The sequence below is a fragment of the Rhinolophus sinicus genome, linkage group LG03, assembly GCF_036562045.2.
Source record: "Rhinolophus sinicus isolate RSC01 linkage group LG03, ASM3656204v1, whole genome shotgun sequence".
Taxonomy (NCBI): domain Eukaryota; kingdom Metazoa; phylum Chordata; class Mammalia; order Chiroptera; family Rhinolophidae; genus Rhinolophus; species Rhinolophus sinicus.
Window position 1 is genome coordinate 156834961 of NC_133753.1, and position 19519 is coordinate 156854479.

At 38.0% G+C, this 19519-nt stretch overlaps 1 protein-coding gene across 1 annotated transcript in view; it reads right to left on the reverse strand.

Annotated features, from left to right (window-relative positions):
- Positions 1-19519, reverse strand: part of MAST4 (microtubule associated serine/threonine kinase family member 4) — a 551423-nt gene that overhangs the window by 231464 nt on the left and 300440 nt on the right. Inside the window, exon 6 of the mRNA XM_074329206.1 lies at positions 7112-7147. Within this exon, the coding sequence (XP_074185307.1) occupies positions 7112-7147 (36 nt within the window). The remainder of the gene's footprint in view (positions 1-7111; positions 7148-19519) is intronic.

Sequence of the window (19519 nt, forward strand, 5' to 3'; positions counted from 1 at the left end):
AAGTACACTTTGCATAGCTATTTCTGGCACTCCTCAGTTCAGATTCGTAAGTGGAAGCCTACATCACTTATACTTAAAATTCTCCTTGACAAAAAGCCAAAATGGACAAATCAGAATTTAGGATAATATTACATTTAAATTGCACTCTTTTATATAAAGGGCTGGAAAAACGTTAAAACATTAATCAGTACTGAATTCATCGCTCTTATCTGTTTTCATGAAAGACGTAAATGCAAAAAGTAAAATAAAATTGGACTAAGCTCAGCTATGTTAAGTGGAGGACCCAACATCTATCATTTAAAGCACAGCACGTTTTTACCAAAAGTTTGAACAATTTAACGTAGGAATTCAATAATTGCTCAATCAACTAACTAACTAATGGGTTAGTCCATGAGTTAGTATTAGGCAGTAAGGGACATAATGTGATTTTAAAACACTCAAAAGAATATTCTACAACTATTTACGCAACAACTGTTACATGCTGGGCATGGTTTTAAGCACGGAGGATATAGCCGGGAACACAACTCCCTGACCCCAGGGAGCCTCCACTCCAGCAGGACAGCATGCACAAAGTCACACTAATGATATATCCTGAGGCACTCTGGGAAACCCTCCTGATCAATAAAATATGCTACAAATCACAACTTGGCTAAGAATGGCTGCAGTACTGGTTTCTGGGGAAATCGTATAAAGCCCCAAGTGTTAAAGCAAAACAAAGAAAATCTGTTCTGTTCCCTAAATGAATATAGCATCTTTTTGGTTGCTACTGGAGCCTATTAAAATGTGTTGTTCAGAGTGATTTCCTGCACATAGAAAGTGCAAGCTTCCTTGAACCTAAGCAAATACCGCTAACAGCTGTAGGGAAACTATTACCATTTGAAATTTTATAAAACGAATGACTAAAAGTAAGGAAATGCCTCAGTACCCTAAACAACTAGACATGACCACGAGAAACTGCCCAGCACTTCATTCTCCTGGCTGATTCTGTTTGAAGATACAGCAAATTTTGTGGGCCAGCACGGCACTCAGCTCATATACGACTGGTCAGTGCCAGAAAGTGTCTCCCAGCTGGAAAGGAAATGCACGCCAAGAATCAATAACTATCAAGTAACAAGCATTTAGAAAACAGCCTGAAAAGAAATATAATAAAATGCTTGTGAGATGAGATTATGGATAAAAACTTTTATTCCTTATACTCCTATATATTTCTACAACGGAAATAGCCAGGAAAAAATGATTAATGCTTTATGATCTAAGAATTTTCACTGTAAAATAAAATGCTACCCCATTTCTTAAATGCTAAGAGAGTGTAATGCTGAAAATACCTAAAGGAAAAATTATTTAATGCATCAAAAGACACAAGTGAAAGCTAAATTCTCTGCTTTTAAAGCTACCTGATCTTTATGTGATAATGACGTAATTTTGAATGCATTTTTTCCTGTGTTTTCTAGATCCTCTATAATAATCACCTGTGTGATTGATAGAACTATTACTTAAATTATTATTTTCTACAAAGACCAATCAGCCCTTACTCATTAAGATACTATAAATTCTACATTATCAGTCAGAAAAAGACCATAATAATAGGGTCATATCAGTTTACTCTCCACTAACAATTCTTGGAAATGCCTCCAGCTTTGAATTACTTCCCTCTTTGAAAGGACACATAGAAGTTCAGAGGGGTCAAAATGTACAAACTCTTCTGAAATTAGCTATTTCAATGGAATACAGGTCCCTGGTCCTCCGCCACTGCTACTCTGACAGCAAAGCAGCACCAAATCGCATGAGTCAATAAGAGGAGAGGGTAACAGGAAGAAAATGAAACGCAGAGGTGGTTCGGTTTTTAAACCCCCATCACACAGCATACACTGCAGGATTCAAGTGTTTCCTGATGATGGAAAAACAACTGAATCCAGGGCCCGCTACTTCTTTTATGACACGTTTTTAAAGCTCATCTTAAGATGAGCTTTTTCTTCCTTCTGCTCCAAACCCCATTTCCCAATAATTGGATGGTAGGCTATGAAACCAGAAAACAATTTGTTACATCTCTGAATCCTTCTACCTACAAGGCCAAGTTTCATCAGTCTCCTCTTCCGTACCCTCAAAACAACTTAAAATATACAACTGTTCGTAGTCTAAGGTCAGTGTTCAAGGTTACAAACATGGGCAGAGAGACTTCCATGTGAGCAACAAAGAAAGCAAGTGCGCGGCTCCTTAATACAGTCTTTACACTCTGCAAAGAAGAGGGGTGAGGGTTGCCCTGAGGTGCAAGGCAGTGGAACTTTTGGTTTCAGGAGGATGCAGCTCTAGCATCACAAGAAAAAGAAGCCAAGAATTAGAGGATAACTTGAAGCGTGTGAGCTCCAACCTCCGGAAGCACCTACAAGCCTCACGGGCCAGCTTCATTTCTTTTCAAGTCAGTTCTTCCAATTGCTGGCTACAGACATTTTTTTTCAGTCTTCATTTTGAAGGTTCCTGCAGCCAACACCTATCTTAATTGTCACTGGCTGACCCCTACAGACGAGAGAGTGAGATTCCCCAAAATTAATGTACCCCAAGAGAACCATTCTTTCGGCCAGGTTCACATTGGGTATGAAAGCCTTCAACTACCTGGTGTTTCTTTTAATCAGTTATACTGCATTGGAGCTCATTATACAAAGCCAGCTGGCTATGCAGACATCAATGCAAGAACCATGAAAAACCCCACGTTTTGTGGCCCCACAAGGAAGAGCAATCCACTTCAAAGTCTGTTAAGCTCCCGGGGTTCTGGTGTAGAAATAGCTCACTCAGATTCTTCATTGTTCAGACATCCAAGGAGCCTAGCCATCTAAGAGATAAAAGGATTCTTCTGAAAGCACCATGTAAAAGAAAATATTTGTTCAGTCACTGTGTCCCTACAAAAGTGATCTTATGCTCCATGGCTGGATATCTAAGAAGATGAAAACGAAGGGGCCTTAACAGAGCTGATGGAAACCTGGTCAGATAAATCGGAGGTAGGGGGACATGTGCTGTCCTGAACTGGAGAATGCTGAGGTGTGCTCCTTCCCAGGAATATTCTACCCATTCTCACACAATGTTCCACACCTCAGGATGGCATTCAAGAGAAATGCTTTGACTTTTTTCCCCACTACTGAATACAACTGCAATTATATTTAAAACAGCTTCACTTTTTTTTATCATCGCTTTGACAGGTTCACTTTTGAAGTTTCTATTCAATCCATTTCAATAGTCCTATCCCTTTCTAAGGGACAGTACACTGGCCCTTTATAAATACAATACTAGGAGAAGGGACCAATGTATCTGTCTTATTATTATTTTTTTTTTGCAAACAGTAATTTCATTAGAATGTGAATTTTAGTAGAAATGACAACAGAAAACTCAAGAAGATTGACATTTAAACATTTAGATGGATAAAAATATTGTGGGGATTAATAACAAGGGGCCAAATTTAATGTGTCATTTAAAAATTTCATCCTTTGAAAAAACTTGACCTGGAAGTTAAATGCAGCTGGCAGTACATGTCTCTCATTCACAACAGGTTTCCCCAAAGAGGGAGCTATTTCTCTGTAAGGCACAACAAATAAGGGTCAATGACTTCTGACTCAGTGGCTTCACCCGAATAAATAGAGCAGTTTCAACACATTTCTTAATGGCCAGAAGACCTGACCGCAGAACAAACGAGTGCTGAGACTCACAATTACAGCTGATTTATAATGTCTACAACGAGCCCAGGGATAGAGTGGGTCCTCACTCCAAAGGAATTATATCTTCTCTGGTGATACCACACTGCATCACCGACACAGACCTGTTTTAAAAGTGAAGCAATTTGGAAGTCTCACGCTTACGTTGGATCTCACATCTCAATGTTTTGTTCTACCTCCTATGTGTAGCAGGCTGGACATATTCTAGTGGTGGATTAAGGCAAAATAAAGATGGGAAACTGGTGAGATTTTCTTCTGAGACAATTTTCAGATAGTGCCAAGCCACAAAGGAATATTTAACAAGGGTAACATTTTAACAAGAACAAGGGGATAGTGGTAAATTAGGACAATGTTACGTGAGGTTACATTGTACCTTGGTCATTTGTAGGCAACTTGCACAACTCTTAAATTGATCATTAATGTGCACAAAACATTTACCTGATTCAGTTTTAATTTTTGGTGGTAAAATATTTTCATCTTTTAGAAGTACAGTGTCACATAAGGTTGTTTTATTTCAATTTGATCTAGATCGAGAATACCTGTGAATTAAAGTGGGTACCAGTTTACCTTATCTCATTAGGTCCATGAAAGATATCCCTGGCCTTAAGGAACATTACACCAGCAATGTTTTTGAAGGTACATCGTTGTATTTTGGTCAGTACAATAATATAATCACTTGCCCACGTAAGGCTGAGGGGTTCAACATACCAGTAATTGATTCATTTAAATCAATATATATGATTACTTTTACCCAATGTTGCCATTTTGGGGTACCTCCTTCCTCATTTCTCAAGTCCTGTAAATGTTATTTTTAATTATTCTAGTGCTTATATCTTCCCAGTTTATCACTTCAAGTGCTCTAATCATAGTGGCTTTTTGAATATGGTGGTACACGGATGCAACTGCAGTTTTTCTGGCTTTAAGAATAAAAACTCTGTTTATTACCTGTGGACTCCTATAGCTACTCCAATCCCTGCTCACCGGTGGTTGTTTGTGTTTATTTGTTTTACTAAAGCAGAGAGGTTCCTTATCCTTATTTAAGCAATTCTATCTTCCCAGAGTCTTTAGGATTGGGCAGCCCTAGAGCAAATCGGAGGCTTAAATATGTGACAGTATTATAAAGGAAAAGGAACAAAATTATTTTATTATTAATCTTATAATACCCTTATTTACTGTGTTTTACTGTGATTTTAAGTTCCTGCAATAGCCTCTTATATTTTAAAAGCAATTTTACTTTAAGAGTAACAATGTAGAATTTACATAATGCATAATTATATTTAAAATATACTGAAATTATACCTTTTTATATTTACATTTATCAATTCTTCAATTTTGATGGTGACTGAAACGAGTACAGGAAACACGATTTGAGTTGATTAAAATACAGCTTTTTTGAAAACATGATATGCCTATTAGCACGGTTTATGTCATTTGTCACCTTTGCTATAACATGATTGGCTTTTGGCTCTTGGTAAGTTCCACTTGTTCTTCTTATTTCCTTTGTCACTTAAATTTCCAGTATTGACCAGTTCTTTCAATTTGGTTCATTTGTCCTTCATAGCTTAACCTCCACATACTGTTTGAAAGCATGCTTGTTCTTCAGCAAAAGAAAAAGGGTTCCAAACCACCCAAATTTTCCCTATCCTAATCAATCCAGTTATGTTCCAAAAAGTCTTGATGCCCTTTAGTGGAAAGTAATATTAATATTAAAGACCAAAATTGGAGTACAGTGAGTGCTTACTTGATGGTTTCATATGAGTAAGGAATAGAAGTCAGTAGGTGACTATTCATTACCTTCCTTAGAACAGAGCAGAAAAATTATATTTGGTTTTGATTTAATGAGGATTATAAGTTAATATGGAAAGTTTAAATTTAACTCTATATTTAGTAAGTCCTTTTTGGTCTTAACATAATTAATTTTCCCCTTTTCTAAATTACCATCTTTAGTATTTATTCACATGCAAAAAACTGCCAAACCAATCCACTTATTTGAATCATAATGTCATTGAAAGTTTCTAGGAATTGTATAGGAATCTCAGTTTTTTTAAACATAATTGTATTTTTTCCAAGTATAACATTCAATAAAAATCACAATACATTATTATTTCACCATTTCATTTTTGGCTATAGAACAAAATAATATTTTGTTTTGTTTTTCTATAACCAAGTACATGGGGATGTCTTTTTTGCTTTCACAAGTCAAATACAGACCTCATATGTACTTGCATATTTATTCATTTGTAAAACAGTATTACTATCATTTTTAATTGCAGACAGTTTTAGTGTTTAGCTCCAATGTTTCAAATGCCTTTAGAAAAATACAGATATTTATTACCTTAATAAAATAACAACTAAAGTTTCAAAAAAAGCAATTAAGAATGTTAGTAAACCCAAATAAGTTACTATCACATTAATATGAATCTAAAATTAAGAATTGTCTTTAAGATTCCCCAAACTAAGAAATATTAATTTTTTAGTTCTATTTATCACATGTGTTATTATATTACCTTTTATATTCAAAACATTTACAATGAAACTGCCCGACTTTAAGTTTTTTAAATTTAATTTAACCAGAAATAAATGAAAAACATTAAAAAAGGCTATAAACAAACATGAAAAGTACGAAAAGAAGACCAGTGAAGAAAAACTTACCAGACGTTACAACTCACTATAAAGCCACTACATTTAAAACAGAATGGTGTTGAAATAGAAACAGACATATAGGGATGAGAATAGAGAGTCCAGAAATTATCCAAATATATATGACATATTTTTGTATTTCAGTCCCATGAAAAATAAAATTTCTCGTTATAACTAGGATATATGTAACTTAACTATCCAGTAGGGGAAGAAAAAAAGAAAGACTCTTATCTCATATCATTTATAAAATTTAAAACTAGAGTAAGAAAATTTAAGAGAATATTTGTATGACCTTGAGATGGACAACACCAGCCTGAGCAAAGCAGATAACTAAGAAGCAATAAAGAAAAAATAAAATATATTTGATTAAATAATAATAAACAATTTTCATTTGGCAAAAGACATCATACACAGAGACTAGAATTATAAAGATATATTTGCACACATACAACAAAGGATTAACATTTCTAAAACAAAATACCTCCCCGAAACTGTAAAATGAAAACACTGCAAAATAGAAAATGGGCTGCGGAAATAATATTAAATGAAGAAAAGAGAAATGCAATGAACAATAAACATGTGAAAATATACTCAGTGTCAGTGGCAGTGAAGAAAAGTAATGATCATAGATGAAAAGATTGGCAAGAACCAAAGGGAGAGGTGGCATCCAATGATGGTGAGAATGTAGGAAATAGGTACTCTTATGTGATTTGCTATTCCTTTGGGGAAAATAATCTAGTAATATCTATTAAAATAAAAAACACACATACCGTTTGACCAAGCAATTCCACTTCTGGGAATCTATCCTATAGAAAAAAAAAAAAAAAAAGGACCAGTACATAAAGAGATAGGTACAAAGATGTTTATTGCAGCACTGTTTGTTGTGGGGCAGAGGAAGAGGTGGGACCAGAAATAACATGAAATATCCATCAATGCAGAAATTGTTAAATGAAATGTGATATATACTATACTGCGATATAGACTATTATATAATTATTAAAAAGACTGGAATAAATCTGTAGATACTGGCTTGGAAGACTGACATGGTGAGAAAATCAAATTGAAGAGTGAGTGCTACAATCTCATTCTTAAAACAGCAGCAACAAATGCAACAAAACAGTGTGTGTGGATGAATGCACTCTTATGCACATGAAGTAAGGGATAGGAGAGTACAGACAAGACTAACAATGTCTGCCCTAGGGTGGTGAGTGGAGACAGGGAATGGAGGAGATAAGGATTATTTAGTTTCTCTTAGTATATCTTTGTGCTGTTTCACTAGCTACTATGAGCACCATATTAATTTTATAATTTTAAAATGTACATTTAAGAAAAAAATATTAGCTTTTATCATGGGAAGTAGAGTTGTAGTATTTGCAGACATTCATCCTTAGTAAGATAGTTGTAAATAAACCAATAGTCTCTTCTCTGCTTATGACAGGCACATAATGTTCGTTTTTGATTGCTTGCCCAGTATCCATTCCATCTCTCTCCAGTATGTGTATCTGCCACGTAGTTTGGGTGGGAAAGAGTCCATCCCATTCCCAGGGACTCCTCAGTGGTCTAAACTAGTTCTGTCCACCAGAAATACAATTTGGAACCACTTACATAATTTAAAATTTTCTAGTAGTCCCAGTAAAAAAAAAAAAAAAATTGAAGATACAAGTCAAGGCAGTTTTAATAATATGTTTGTATTCTAACGCAATATATCCCAAAATGCTATTACTTCAACATGTAATTAATATAAAAATTATTCGATATTTCAAACTCTTTTTTTCATATCTCAACTTGGACTAACTGTATTTCAAAAGCTCAAAAGCCGCATATGGCTAGTGGCTATCCGACTGGGCAGCACTGGCCTGAGCTAATGAGAGTAACACTATAAATATTACCATATTTGAGGGTGGACACATAATTTAAGATGGCCCAATCAAAGAGGAATCCATAAAGGTAAGAGGAAAAAAATCCTCTCTTCATGAGAATGAATAAGAACAAGTAACCCTGAAAGCTGCTTGCTGGCAGCCATCTGTAAGCTAGGAAGGAAGTCTGCCATGAAATGAACTAGAAACTGGGTCTTTGTATCAATATTCAACCATTGGATCAACCCTGGCAAGAAGCCGGAACATTTTAGTTACAAGAGTTGGTAAGTTTCCTTTATTTTTTCAGCCATTATGAGTTAGGCTTTCTATTATACTTGTAATCAAAAGTACCTCAATTAATAAACTCACCTATGAGTTTATTATGCCATGTCCAAACAAATATTTTCTTCTTAAGTAAATTAATTCAAAGGGTCAACATTTCTTTTATTTGTAGTCAAAGCATGCTTTTGTTATACTAGCTTTATTTGATAGTAATATTTTTAGACATCTTCTTGAAACATATCCAAAGGAGATTTGCACAGACTAATTCCTGACCATCCTGGATAATTTTCCACAGTCACCACAGGAGAGTATTTCCCAAGACAATATAGACAAGGGGTGTCAGAGCAATCAATCAGCTCCACTCTCATTCCACTGTCTTTTCTTGTCCTTGCTCTCTAGACCAGGCTTCCCCAACTTTGGCACTATTGACATTTTGGGTAGATTAAGTCTCTGTTGCGGGGGTGGGAGATATTTCTCTGTTCCTTGTAGGATGTTTAACAGCATCCCTCGCCTCTACCCTCTAGATGGACGGGAGAAACACCACTCCCCAGTAGTTGTGACAGTTAAAAATGTCAGTAGACATTGTTAAATGTCCCCTTAGGGTGCAAAATCACCCCTGGTTGAGAACCACTGTTCCAGACCAACTGTAAGTTCAAATGTACAACTGACCTCCATTGTTTTATAAGACTCAGTCATTGCAGCAATCGTTAAAGCATGATGACTCCCTAAGTACTCCCTGTATCACAATCTTTCCAGGCCGTGTGGTCCTCTGCTCTACTAGACACGACCACATGAGGTTCTAGACCTGAAGCTTGTCTGGACACGTTCTTCCTCCTCTGCTCCCAAACATGCCAAGTCTTAGCTCTCCGTTGTAGTTATAGAAATGTGGCTAGTTCCCTCTGACTTCAGCTTGAAATCTTTATTTGAGCTACTCTCAGAACCAAACACCCAAACATTTCTCTTGAGATTCTATGAGGGGAATCTTTCTGACAAAGTATTTCGTCACTTATGGTCATTCAGTCTCCTCCAGCTGGGTCACCCCTCTCCTCCAGGAGTACATCTTGGGGGACAATTCCATCCCAGTCTGTCCACACTGTATTAACTTACACATTATTGTCTCTAATCTGTCACCAAGACGAGAGTTTCACTATACCACTGGAAAACTCTTCACAGCTTCAGAAATTGATCTATATAGATTTAATACAAGTCCCATAAAAATCTCAGCAGACATTTTTGTAGAAACTGACAGATTCCAAAATTAAAAAACCTAGAATACCCAAAGAAACTTTGAAAAAAGTGAACAAAGTTGGAGGATCAACACTACCTGTTATCTAAACTTATTGAAAACATACAGTAATAAAGCAGGGTGGTGCTGATATAAAGACAAATAGGTCAGTAGAACAGAATAGGAAGTCTGTAAATAGACACACACATATGGACAACTGACTTTCAACAAAAGTACACAGCAAGTCAGTGGAGAAAGGACAGTCTGTTCAACAAAGGTCTTGGAACAGATACCTATATGCAAGAACATGAACTCTGATTCATACTTCACCCCAGATACAAAATTAACTCAGAATGGATCACAGACCTAAATATACATTCAAAAACTATAAGTCTTCTGGGGGAAAAAAACAAACAAACAAAAAAACAGGCAATAAATTAGACTTCATCAAAATTTAAAATTTTGCTCTTTGATAGATACTGTAAAGACATTGCAAACACAAGCTGCAAGCTAGGAGAAAATTTACCAATCACGTACAGCAGCTTTATTTACAATGGCCAAAACCTATGAGGGACCGAAATGTCCATCAAGTGAATGGATAATCAAACTATGGTGTGTCCATTCAACAGGATATTACTTAGCAATAAAAAGTAATGAACTATTAACACACGCTATGACATAGATTAATCTCAGAATAATTATACTGAGTGAAGGAAACCAGACCCACGCCCCCCAAAAAGTACAAACAGTATCATTTCATTTATTTAAAATTTTATAAAATGCAAACTAGGCATGGAAAATACTAGCAACTGCCTGATTGATCATATGGGAGTGATTGTAAATTGGTAAGAGGAAACTACTAGGGAAGATGGATATTTTATTGATGTGGTTTCATAGGTATATACATTTGTCAAAATTTATGAAATTTAGTACATCAAGTGTAGTTTCGTACATGCCAATTATTCTTCAATAAAGCAATTTTTAAAAAAAGTGGGAGGAATCACTGTTAGCTGCTATGGAAAGCATTAACTACTAGACTATGTAGGGTCAGGCTAATCCTGGGACAGCTGAAAATTGGTTCATGCTACATGGAATTTCATGAGAGGAAGCTGTTTCGAGTTTTGTTTTGTTGTGTTGTTTTAAGTTCTATTGTGGATTAACACAAATAGAATTCCTAATTCCTGGGTACTTCACATAATACAGCCTAGGGGATGTTAAATGGTAGATAAAAGGTGTGTGTTGGGTAGGGAGAGACTGGACAGATCCTCAAGAAGTATGAATTTGAACTATCTTTACTCTAATTCCCCTTGTGTCCAAAGACAACCACTGCCATCACCATCACCATCCCTACTGTGGTCTTAAAGATATAGCTGACCAACATCTCTCAGAAAAGAAAACAGAATAGAGCTAAGTAGCCTGAATTCTCAAAGATAATAATTAAGTAACATGCGTTTAACCAGATGTTTGATGACAGTATTTCTCCTTGTGATTCTATCAAAATCAAGTACATTAACATACAAATTGGCAATGCCTTGGAATCCCACCTAAAAAAGCCACCCTCATTCCCTTAAGGCCTGAAACCAATATCTGACCTATTAATTTCATTTCCGTGTATAATGTCAAGTACATTTTAAAAATATACTCCATTGCTTCCAAGTGCTCTTTAATCCACAAGGACTGGTTTTAGCGTTTAAACTAATTTATCCTAGACACAAAAAAACCTTCTGCTTAGTCTCCCAGATAATTGATTCTTGATTTGTTAAGCTACTAAACACCGTGCTTTATACCCTGAAATACAAACCCCCTAGTGCACAGGCTCATGTGCCCCACGCAGAGCAAATACTGTTCAGGTCTCAGCAGAGAGGCCATGGGAGCTGAGAATGAAACAGAACACTCACTCCCTTTGTCCTGCTGCCAGCCTGGGGGCAGGTCCCCACTGTCCCTGCAGTAAACAGCATTTGTTCCACAGCAGCTACACGCGGCTGTCACATGGTGCCAACTCCTCAAAGCAAATACCCTGCTCAGTTTTCGAAAAACAAAAACAAATACAAAGATAACCTCTGTCTCACATCTGACTTCCTTGAGTAAAAGCGCATACCACCACCACCAATAACAATAAGAGACACATTGGAAAATCAAACCTTCGTGAAAGCTTGGCAATTAGTGCTAATGTCACCACAAGGCTAATCCCGTTGGTCTCTATGACAAGACAAAAGTTAGAAATCATTTTTCCTGCACAACAAAGAGCATAAAGCATATACCAAAGTAATGTTTTCTAACAGAGTAAGAACACTTTCACATAAGCATCGATAAAATATGGAAATACTTCTTGAAATACTAGTTTATAGCTTTAGAATAAAGGCATTTAAAAATCTTTCCCTCAATATGGGCACGTCTTATGTTCCAACTCATAAGCATGAATGTCTTCAAACTCATCCCAGAAGTGGTAACTTCATATGACAACGTTAAAAGACAATGCATGTGTATTCAGATGAAAAAAATAACCAGTCAGAATTCTCAGAGTGGGGCCCCTATCGCAGAAAAGCAGGGAAGGAAACCCTGAAATAATTTTACCCCAGCTGTTTAGGTCTGACAGTAGGCTGCTGCAAAGAGTAACAGGGCAGGGAGTTGAATTCTCAGGAGTCAGAATGACAGAGGAAATGGCAGACAATGTAAGGAGAAACACCAAGACACAATCAAACTCTTCCAGTGACCGCCCACTTTTCCACAGTCAGGACTAACTAAAGCACAATGAGGTAAAGAGAACAATACAGAAGTCAGCTGCTCTGCTCACATGTCTCATTGGATAATGGACGCATTAGAGGACTGCCAGGGATTGCAGCTGGGACAGCCACACCCCACCAGTGTCGCTGTCACTAGTCTCTTTATTCCTCTGAGCAAATTTAACATCCTCGTGGCACATGTATGAGAAGCAAGGTCTTCCCTTTGGTTGCAGTTTTAAGGATAAACTCTCAAGAAGAGTTTGAGGCCATGCTTTCCAAAAGGTTCAAAGACATCATGACCACCATGGTGAAGTCCAGCATAGCCTGTCAGGTCTACCCTTTATGTGGTCCACACTGAATGTCGATGCTAAAATGCATGCCTTTATGGAACATAGCACACCCGTATCCTTGCTGATGATCTGGTGCAACTCAAGTGTATTGCCCTTAAGAAGGAAAGGTTGCTTTCCGGTTCCTGGTAGGGAAGGAACCCTAAATTCTGGTCATAGTTCACCGTCAAGGAATGATCTAAGCGCAAGCAATTCTCACATCCTCTGAGCTCTGAGTTCCTCACTTATCAAAGGTATTTATCATAAGATTTCAATTAAGGCCTCTTCCAGCTCTGAAACCCTATGGTTAAAATTTTCCACATGGGTATCTATAATATCCCACTTCATTTTCCACAATACCTGTCTGTCCCAAAACATACTTTCAAGAAGTGACCTGTCTACTCTGCTGAGAAGAAGGATTGGCGGGTCCAAAATGATGGATTGTTCTGGAAGAGGGGCCACTCAGCACAGGCAGTCCTCTCAGAACCTGATGACACAGAGCCAGAACATATGTGGGCTCCATCTCCACAGGACACCTAGAAACCTCTTGTAACCAGCAGTGACCATCACGGGTACGAGTGGAAGATGGACCTTAGGCTATGGAGCTAACTGCCCACTTGAACACCTCTGCATTGACACAAGACTTGGCAAACAAACCAGCCCCTCAGAAAAGCCTACTCAAATTATCCGGTTTTAAGGGAACTTCCTCAGCCTATTTGAGGCCTTTCATCTAACTACAGGACAAAAATAAGTGATTGGGGGAGTGGGGAAAGGCTCAATTCCCAATATGTTTTGTGTGTTTAACAAAACAATTACATAGTACTTACTGCATGTTACAGACACTTCACAAATATTAACTAATTTAATCCTCAAAACACTCCAGGATAGAGTAATAGTCCCATTTTAAAGATGAGGAAACTAAGACACATAAAGGTTAAGTAATATCTGAAGTTCACATAGCTAGTGAAATGACAGAGCTAGGATTGAAATCCAGGCAGTGTGGGTCCCGTGTCCATGCTCTGAAATGCACACTGAGTGACAGACCAGCGAAGGTGGCGGCTTCAGTGAAAAAGCACAGGTATCTATCCACCTGTTTCTGTGGGCCACCCTATATAAGTCTTGCTTTAAAGGGTTGCTCACTGAAAAACTCTCCCTAACTTCCTATTTGATTCAGGTTTGCTAAAAAATTATTCTAGTAAATATTAAATAGAGAACTTTCCCTCACGCCTTTGTGCATCAAGAAGCCCACTTTGCCACTATACATACCCTGAATTCTCCTAAGAACAGTACTTCTTAAGTGTGGGTGTCAGTTTAGACTCACCTTGAGACTTGGTTGAAAGTCCACAAACCTCCAGCTTCCCCTGCCTCCACCCCCAACAAACACACACAAAGATTCTGATTGGCACTCCCCAGTGTGTTTGGAAATGCACATATTTTGATAAACCGCCCTAGGTGGTCTAACCCCTCTTCCTCTGGAGCAAACCCAAGGTCTTCCTATAATTGTCAAAGGTAAGAAGATCAATTCTACATTGTTTCTATCTCCCAGGTCTCCTCCCCTATCCACTTCACAGATGATGAATGCAGGCGTGAGAAGGGATGCTGCAAATACATACCAAATACCAAGCTGGCTATTCGATGAATATATAAATGCAATTGACATTCTTTCACAGGCTGAATTCCTCTCTTTACTCTCAGGATATATTACACCATTCTCTTTTTATATAAACATGCCACTTTAAATGCTAATTCAGACGCAACACTCAATTTTTTTCGTTTTGTTTCTGGGTTTCTAACATTCAAAACGACACTGGACTTCCATTTGGCTTCGACAATAGATACTTTGAATTCTTGCTTCAATATTTGTGGGGGTGGGAGGGAAGAACGTACTATGAAGAAAACTAAATTTATTTTGAAACTCATCCAAATACAGTTTGCATGTCCTTTATTTTGCTTAAATTAAGCTCTTTCTCTCTCTTTCAGGAAATGTTGCCTTCACCTTGCTGACAATCTCGTAAATCTAATTCAACTCAGTTATAAAACCAAGGTGATTCCCTCTCCTTGCTTTCCTGAAATAACCTCATTTTATTCAAACTACTTTGCTAAACAGCTCGTCAAGGTAGTACATTCTGGCTGAAACACAATTGGCCTGAATGTCTTCTTTTTCAAAAATACACGGATCTATGTATGCCAATTACATCACCCCAAGCCGAGTTAGTTACATAGAAGGTCGCTTCCCGTCTTGCCTCAAAATGAGGAATTCCAACCTAAGAACTACCCTAATCCAGTGCATTCAGTTCACTATGTGGACAGTGATAAACTATCTACAAACTATCTTCTAAACCCAGCAGGCCCAGCTCCACCCAGAAGTTTCCAGTGACCCTCAGGTTCCTTTGCCTCTGTCGTGCTAATCACTCGGACGACACTCTCTCCTCTGCTGCTTGTTCTCATTACCTATCCCATATCTGGACTCCCTTTCCTCTCCCGGCCCAAGAAAGACACAACTAGAAAGAAGTTCATCACCCTTTCTTCATACATGCATTCATTTATACATGTGGCAAAATGGTTCTTGATAATTCTGGTAGCCATGTCTCCTATCAATCCACCAGAAGCATCCCTTTAATGAATGGTCACCTACTGTGCCCACGGCAGCTCGGTGACACCCTGACCAAAGGTATGTACTGAATGAGACACTGAAGAGACAATACCTTGAAGACCTAAGTGAATGAATTTAGTACTGGGATGTCTGGCACCAGGGTAGGTGTGCTTCAGATGCCTGTCTCCTTTGCACAGGGAGGTGAACCTCCCTGCGGCCCTGAAACGCTTGTATGCCAGTAGACACCCATCCTACCTATCCCATGGCCAGCCCTACGACACCCCATCCACTTTTAGAATAATGATGAAAGGATAAATGGAGAGGGAACACAACTCTATAGATAGAAATGGTATTTCTATCCAGTACTAGGATTGTTACTAGATCAAGACATTAAAATAAGCCAAGAGGACTTCTAAGTTGCCTTTTAGTAATTTCCATACTCCCAGCAATACCCCAGCCTGCTGAAACACACTTTCCCAGGACTTCTGTGCATCCAAGGTGCTTCTCAGGCTTTGGGTTTTGTGGATCCCAGACCTACAGGGCTCCATGAAACAGTGCTCTCATGCTCATGATTAAAAGACGTAGAAGAAAAGCTCTTTTGAGTAGCAAGGAGATTTTACTTACTGAGTGAGAATAGACAGTGCAGTTTCCTTCATGTCTGTGCAGAGAAGTCTGAAAGATCATTAAAAAGTAAAAGTGGAGGAGGCAAGGGAACTTGCCCCAGCCAGTTTCCTGCTCCTCTCTCCAGGGAATTCCATGAAAAGAGAAGCTCTCTCTGTCGTGGAGAGCTGTTTATTTGGGCAATTAACAAAACACAAAGGGGTCCTTTATAAATAAAGGGTAGCTGCCAGGGACACCTTGGTTTTACTCCTAACCATCCATTAATTCACACTTCAGGCTTTTAGCCTTTTCCCACTTTCCCTGCCTGAAAACAACACCTCCCAGAGAGTTTTTCCACTTAGAGATGTCATTTCAGGACCCAAGTTCTAAATATGGGTGAGACCGGATAAGGGACCCACAGCACTATTAGCACTTTCATAAATAAGGACAGTTCAGAGTCACTGTTATGAGAAAAAAATGAAAAGAACGTCCAGGGAGTCTATGTGTTCCACACTGACTTGAAACCAAGAAGAAAATGGCACGAGCGGTCCAGCTCATGTCCTCAGGTAGCAGATATTATGATAGGAACTAGAAAGCAGCAGCTGGGTGGTTCACTCTGCTGGGAAGCTCACAGGCTAGCGGGGAGGACAGACAAACTTGTAAAGGATGTACAAACGTCTACACTGCATGCGGTACCATGCTGGCCACCTTATGGAAGACAAAGACCAGCCAGCGTCATGTCTCCTAGAAGGTTAAACATTTAAAACAACACGTCTCGTTCTGCAGCTGCGTGTCATACTGCACCATTACATACGCTATCATCTCATTTGCCTCATTTCCTCCACCTCCAGGGTTAGTCTATCATAAAGCACTTCAAGGGTACCAAAATTTATCATCATAATTTCCCCTATGATTTTTTTTTGGCATTAACAAATAGGTACCTGCTACAGCAGAGATTCCAATCATTGTAAAATCTTTCTTCAAGTTATTTTTACATCTCCATAAATATTTGGTTAAAACAGTTTGAATTCTACCTTCATAAAATTACTGAGCATTTTAAATAAAATATTTCAGGAATATCAAAAGGCAGAGAGTGCATTATAAACATCCATGTACATACCACATTAATGATATACATGAAACTCTCTATATAGCCCTCTCAAATCCCATTTTTTTCATTTCCTCCGCTGATAAGTAAGCTTTACTGTAAAATTGTTTCCCACGAAAGTTTTTCCTACTTTTACTGTAAATGTTTACATTCAGAAACAATACAATATCTTGCTTTGTATATGTTTAAATTTTACAATGTAAATACCATCTTGTATCTGGAATATGCTTTTAACTTCGCTTAGCATTATATTTTTGGTAATTAAACTTGATACATATACTCCAGCTCATTCATTCTACCTGCTGTAGAGCATTTTTCATTGTATAACTGTACGAGGTCTGACAATTAAGTTTGTGAACTTGTTGCAACGATGTTGCTAACCTTTTTTGATATCAGAGGGATTATTCATTATGAATTTGTACCAACTGGACAAACAGTTAACCAAGTTTACTATTTGGAAGTGCTGAAAAGACTGCGTACAAAAGTTAGATGACCTGAACTTTTCGCCAACAATTCATGGCTTTTGCATCACGACAATGCACCAGCTCACACGGCACTGTCTGTGAGGAAGTTTTTAGCCAGTAAACAAATAACTGTATTGGAACACCCTCCCTACTCACCTGATCTGGCCCCCAATGACTTCTTTTGTTACCCAAAGATAAAGGAAATATTGAAAGGAAGATATTTTGATGACATTCAGGACATCAAGGGTAATACGACAACAACTCTGATGGCCATTCCAGAAAAACAGTTCCCAAATTGCTTTGAAGGGTGGACTAGGTGCTGGCATCAGTGCACAGCTTCCCAAGGGGAGTGCTTTGAAGGTGACCATAGTGATATTCAGCAATGAGGTATGTAGCACGTTTTCTAGGATGAGTTCACGAACTTAATTGTCTACCTCCTATCATTATTTATTCAAAGGATATATAGATTTTGACAGGTAGCTGAGAGGAGGTGGAGCAGAGAGTATGACAGCTTTAGTTAATTGAAAAACAGATGGAAACTGCTGAAAGCATCTGGGATCAGAAACCTTGGCAAAAGGCTAAATTCTTCCTTGAAAGGAAGAAGAGAACGAGACAAAAATCCAGCTATCAAGGGAGCCAGATGAGAGATGGGATCGAAGGCCTTGAAGTTAAGGTAAAGGGCTGGAAAAGGCTCTGGAGAATCCATCTGGGGTCACGTGGTTACTTAGTAACATCTTGTCTAGAAAGTAGTTTCCCTGACTTCTCTTGTCTGTTGCCTTTTGCAACAAAAACAAACAAAACCCAAAACAAAACAAAAACAACAAAAAGTTCACAATCATTGCCTTTGCAACCTTTTAAAACATATGAAACAGGAGCCAGCCCAGTGTCTCAGGCGGTTAGAGCTCCATGCTCCTAACTCCAAAGGCTCCCGGTTCGAATACCACATGGGCCAGTGGGCTCTCAACCACAAGGTTGCCGGTTCAATTCCTTGAGTCACACAAGGGATGGTGGGCAGCGCCCCCTGCAACTAAAATTGAACATGGCACCTTGAGCTGAGCTGCCGCTGAGCTCCTGGATGGCTCAGTTGGTTGGAGTGCGTCCTCTCAACCACAAGGTCGCAGGTTTGACTCCTGCAAGGGATGATTGGCTGCGCCCCCTGCAACTAGCAACGGCAACTGGACCTGGAGCTGAGCTGCGCCCTCCACAACTAAGACTGAAAGGACAACAACTTGAAGCTGAACGGCACCCTCCACAACTAAGATTGAAAGGACAACAACTTGATTTGGAAAAAAGGCCTGGAAGTACACACTGTTCCCCAATAAAGTCCTGTTCCCCTTACCCAATAAAAAAAAAAATCTTAAAAAAAAAAAAAATCTAAAAAAAAAACAAAAACATATGAAACAACACAGACTTCAAGTTAGTTCTTGAGAAAATGATCATTAGTTACAAATTAGTGAGGAGGCGAATTACTTTTTCCTAAACAGATTATGGTTTGAGTTTTTTATACTTTTAATTAGTAATAAAAATAAAAGCCTATTTTCTATGTTCTTTTATTTGTGAAAGCTGTAATATACAGAGAGAGAGAGAGAGAGAGAGAGAGAGAAAGAGAAAATGTATACACATGTTAAGAAAGGAAAAAACTGTATTAAAAACTATTAAAATTGCGCTGATGGTAACCACTTTGAGCACCTCTTGTAATTGCAAAAGTAAAATGTGACTTGTATTCATCTTTTGTTATTGGTATATATTGAGTATTATAATTTTAATACATTTTTTTTCCTTTCTTAAAGTGTGCATACATTTTTTTGGCACCCTACGTATCTGTATGCATACATATACGTACACATATATGTAAACAAATATATACATCACAAATATGTATGTTTTATATGATTCTGGATATAAAAATTAAGCTTATTTAAAACAATACCAAAACATTTTTAAATCTGATAACTTCAGACATGTCTGAATGGTAAAAATGTATTTTTAAAACATTAACCT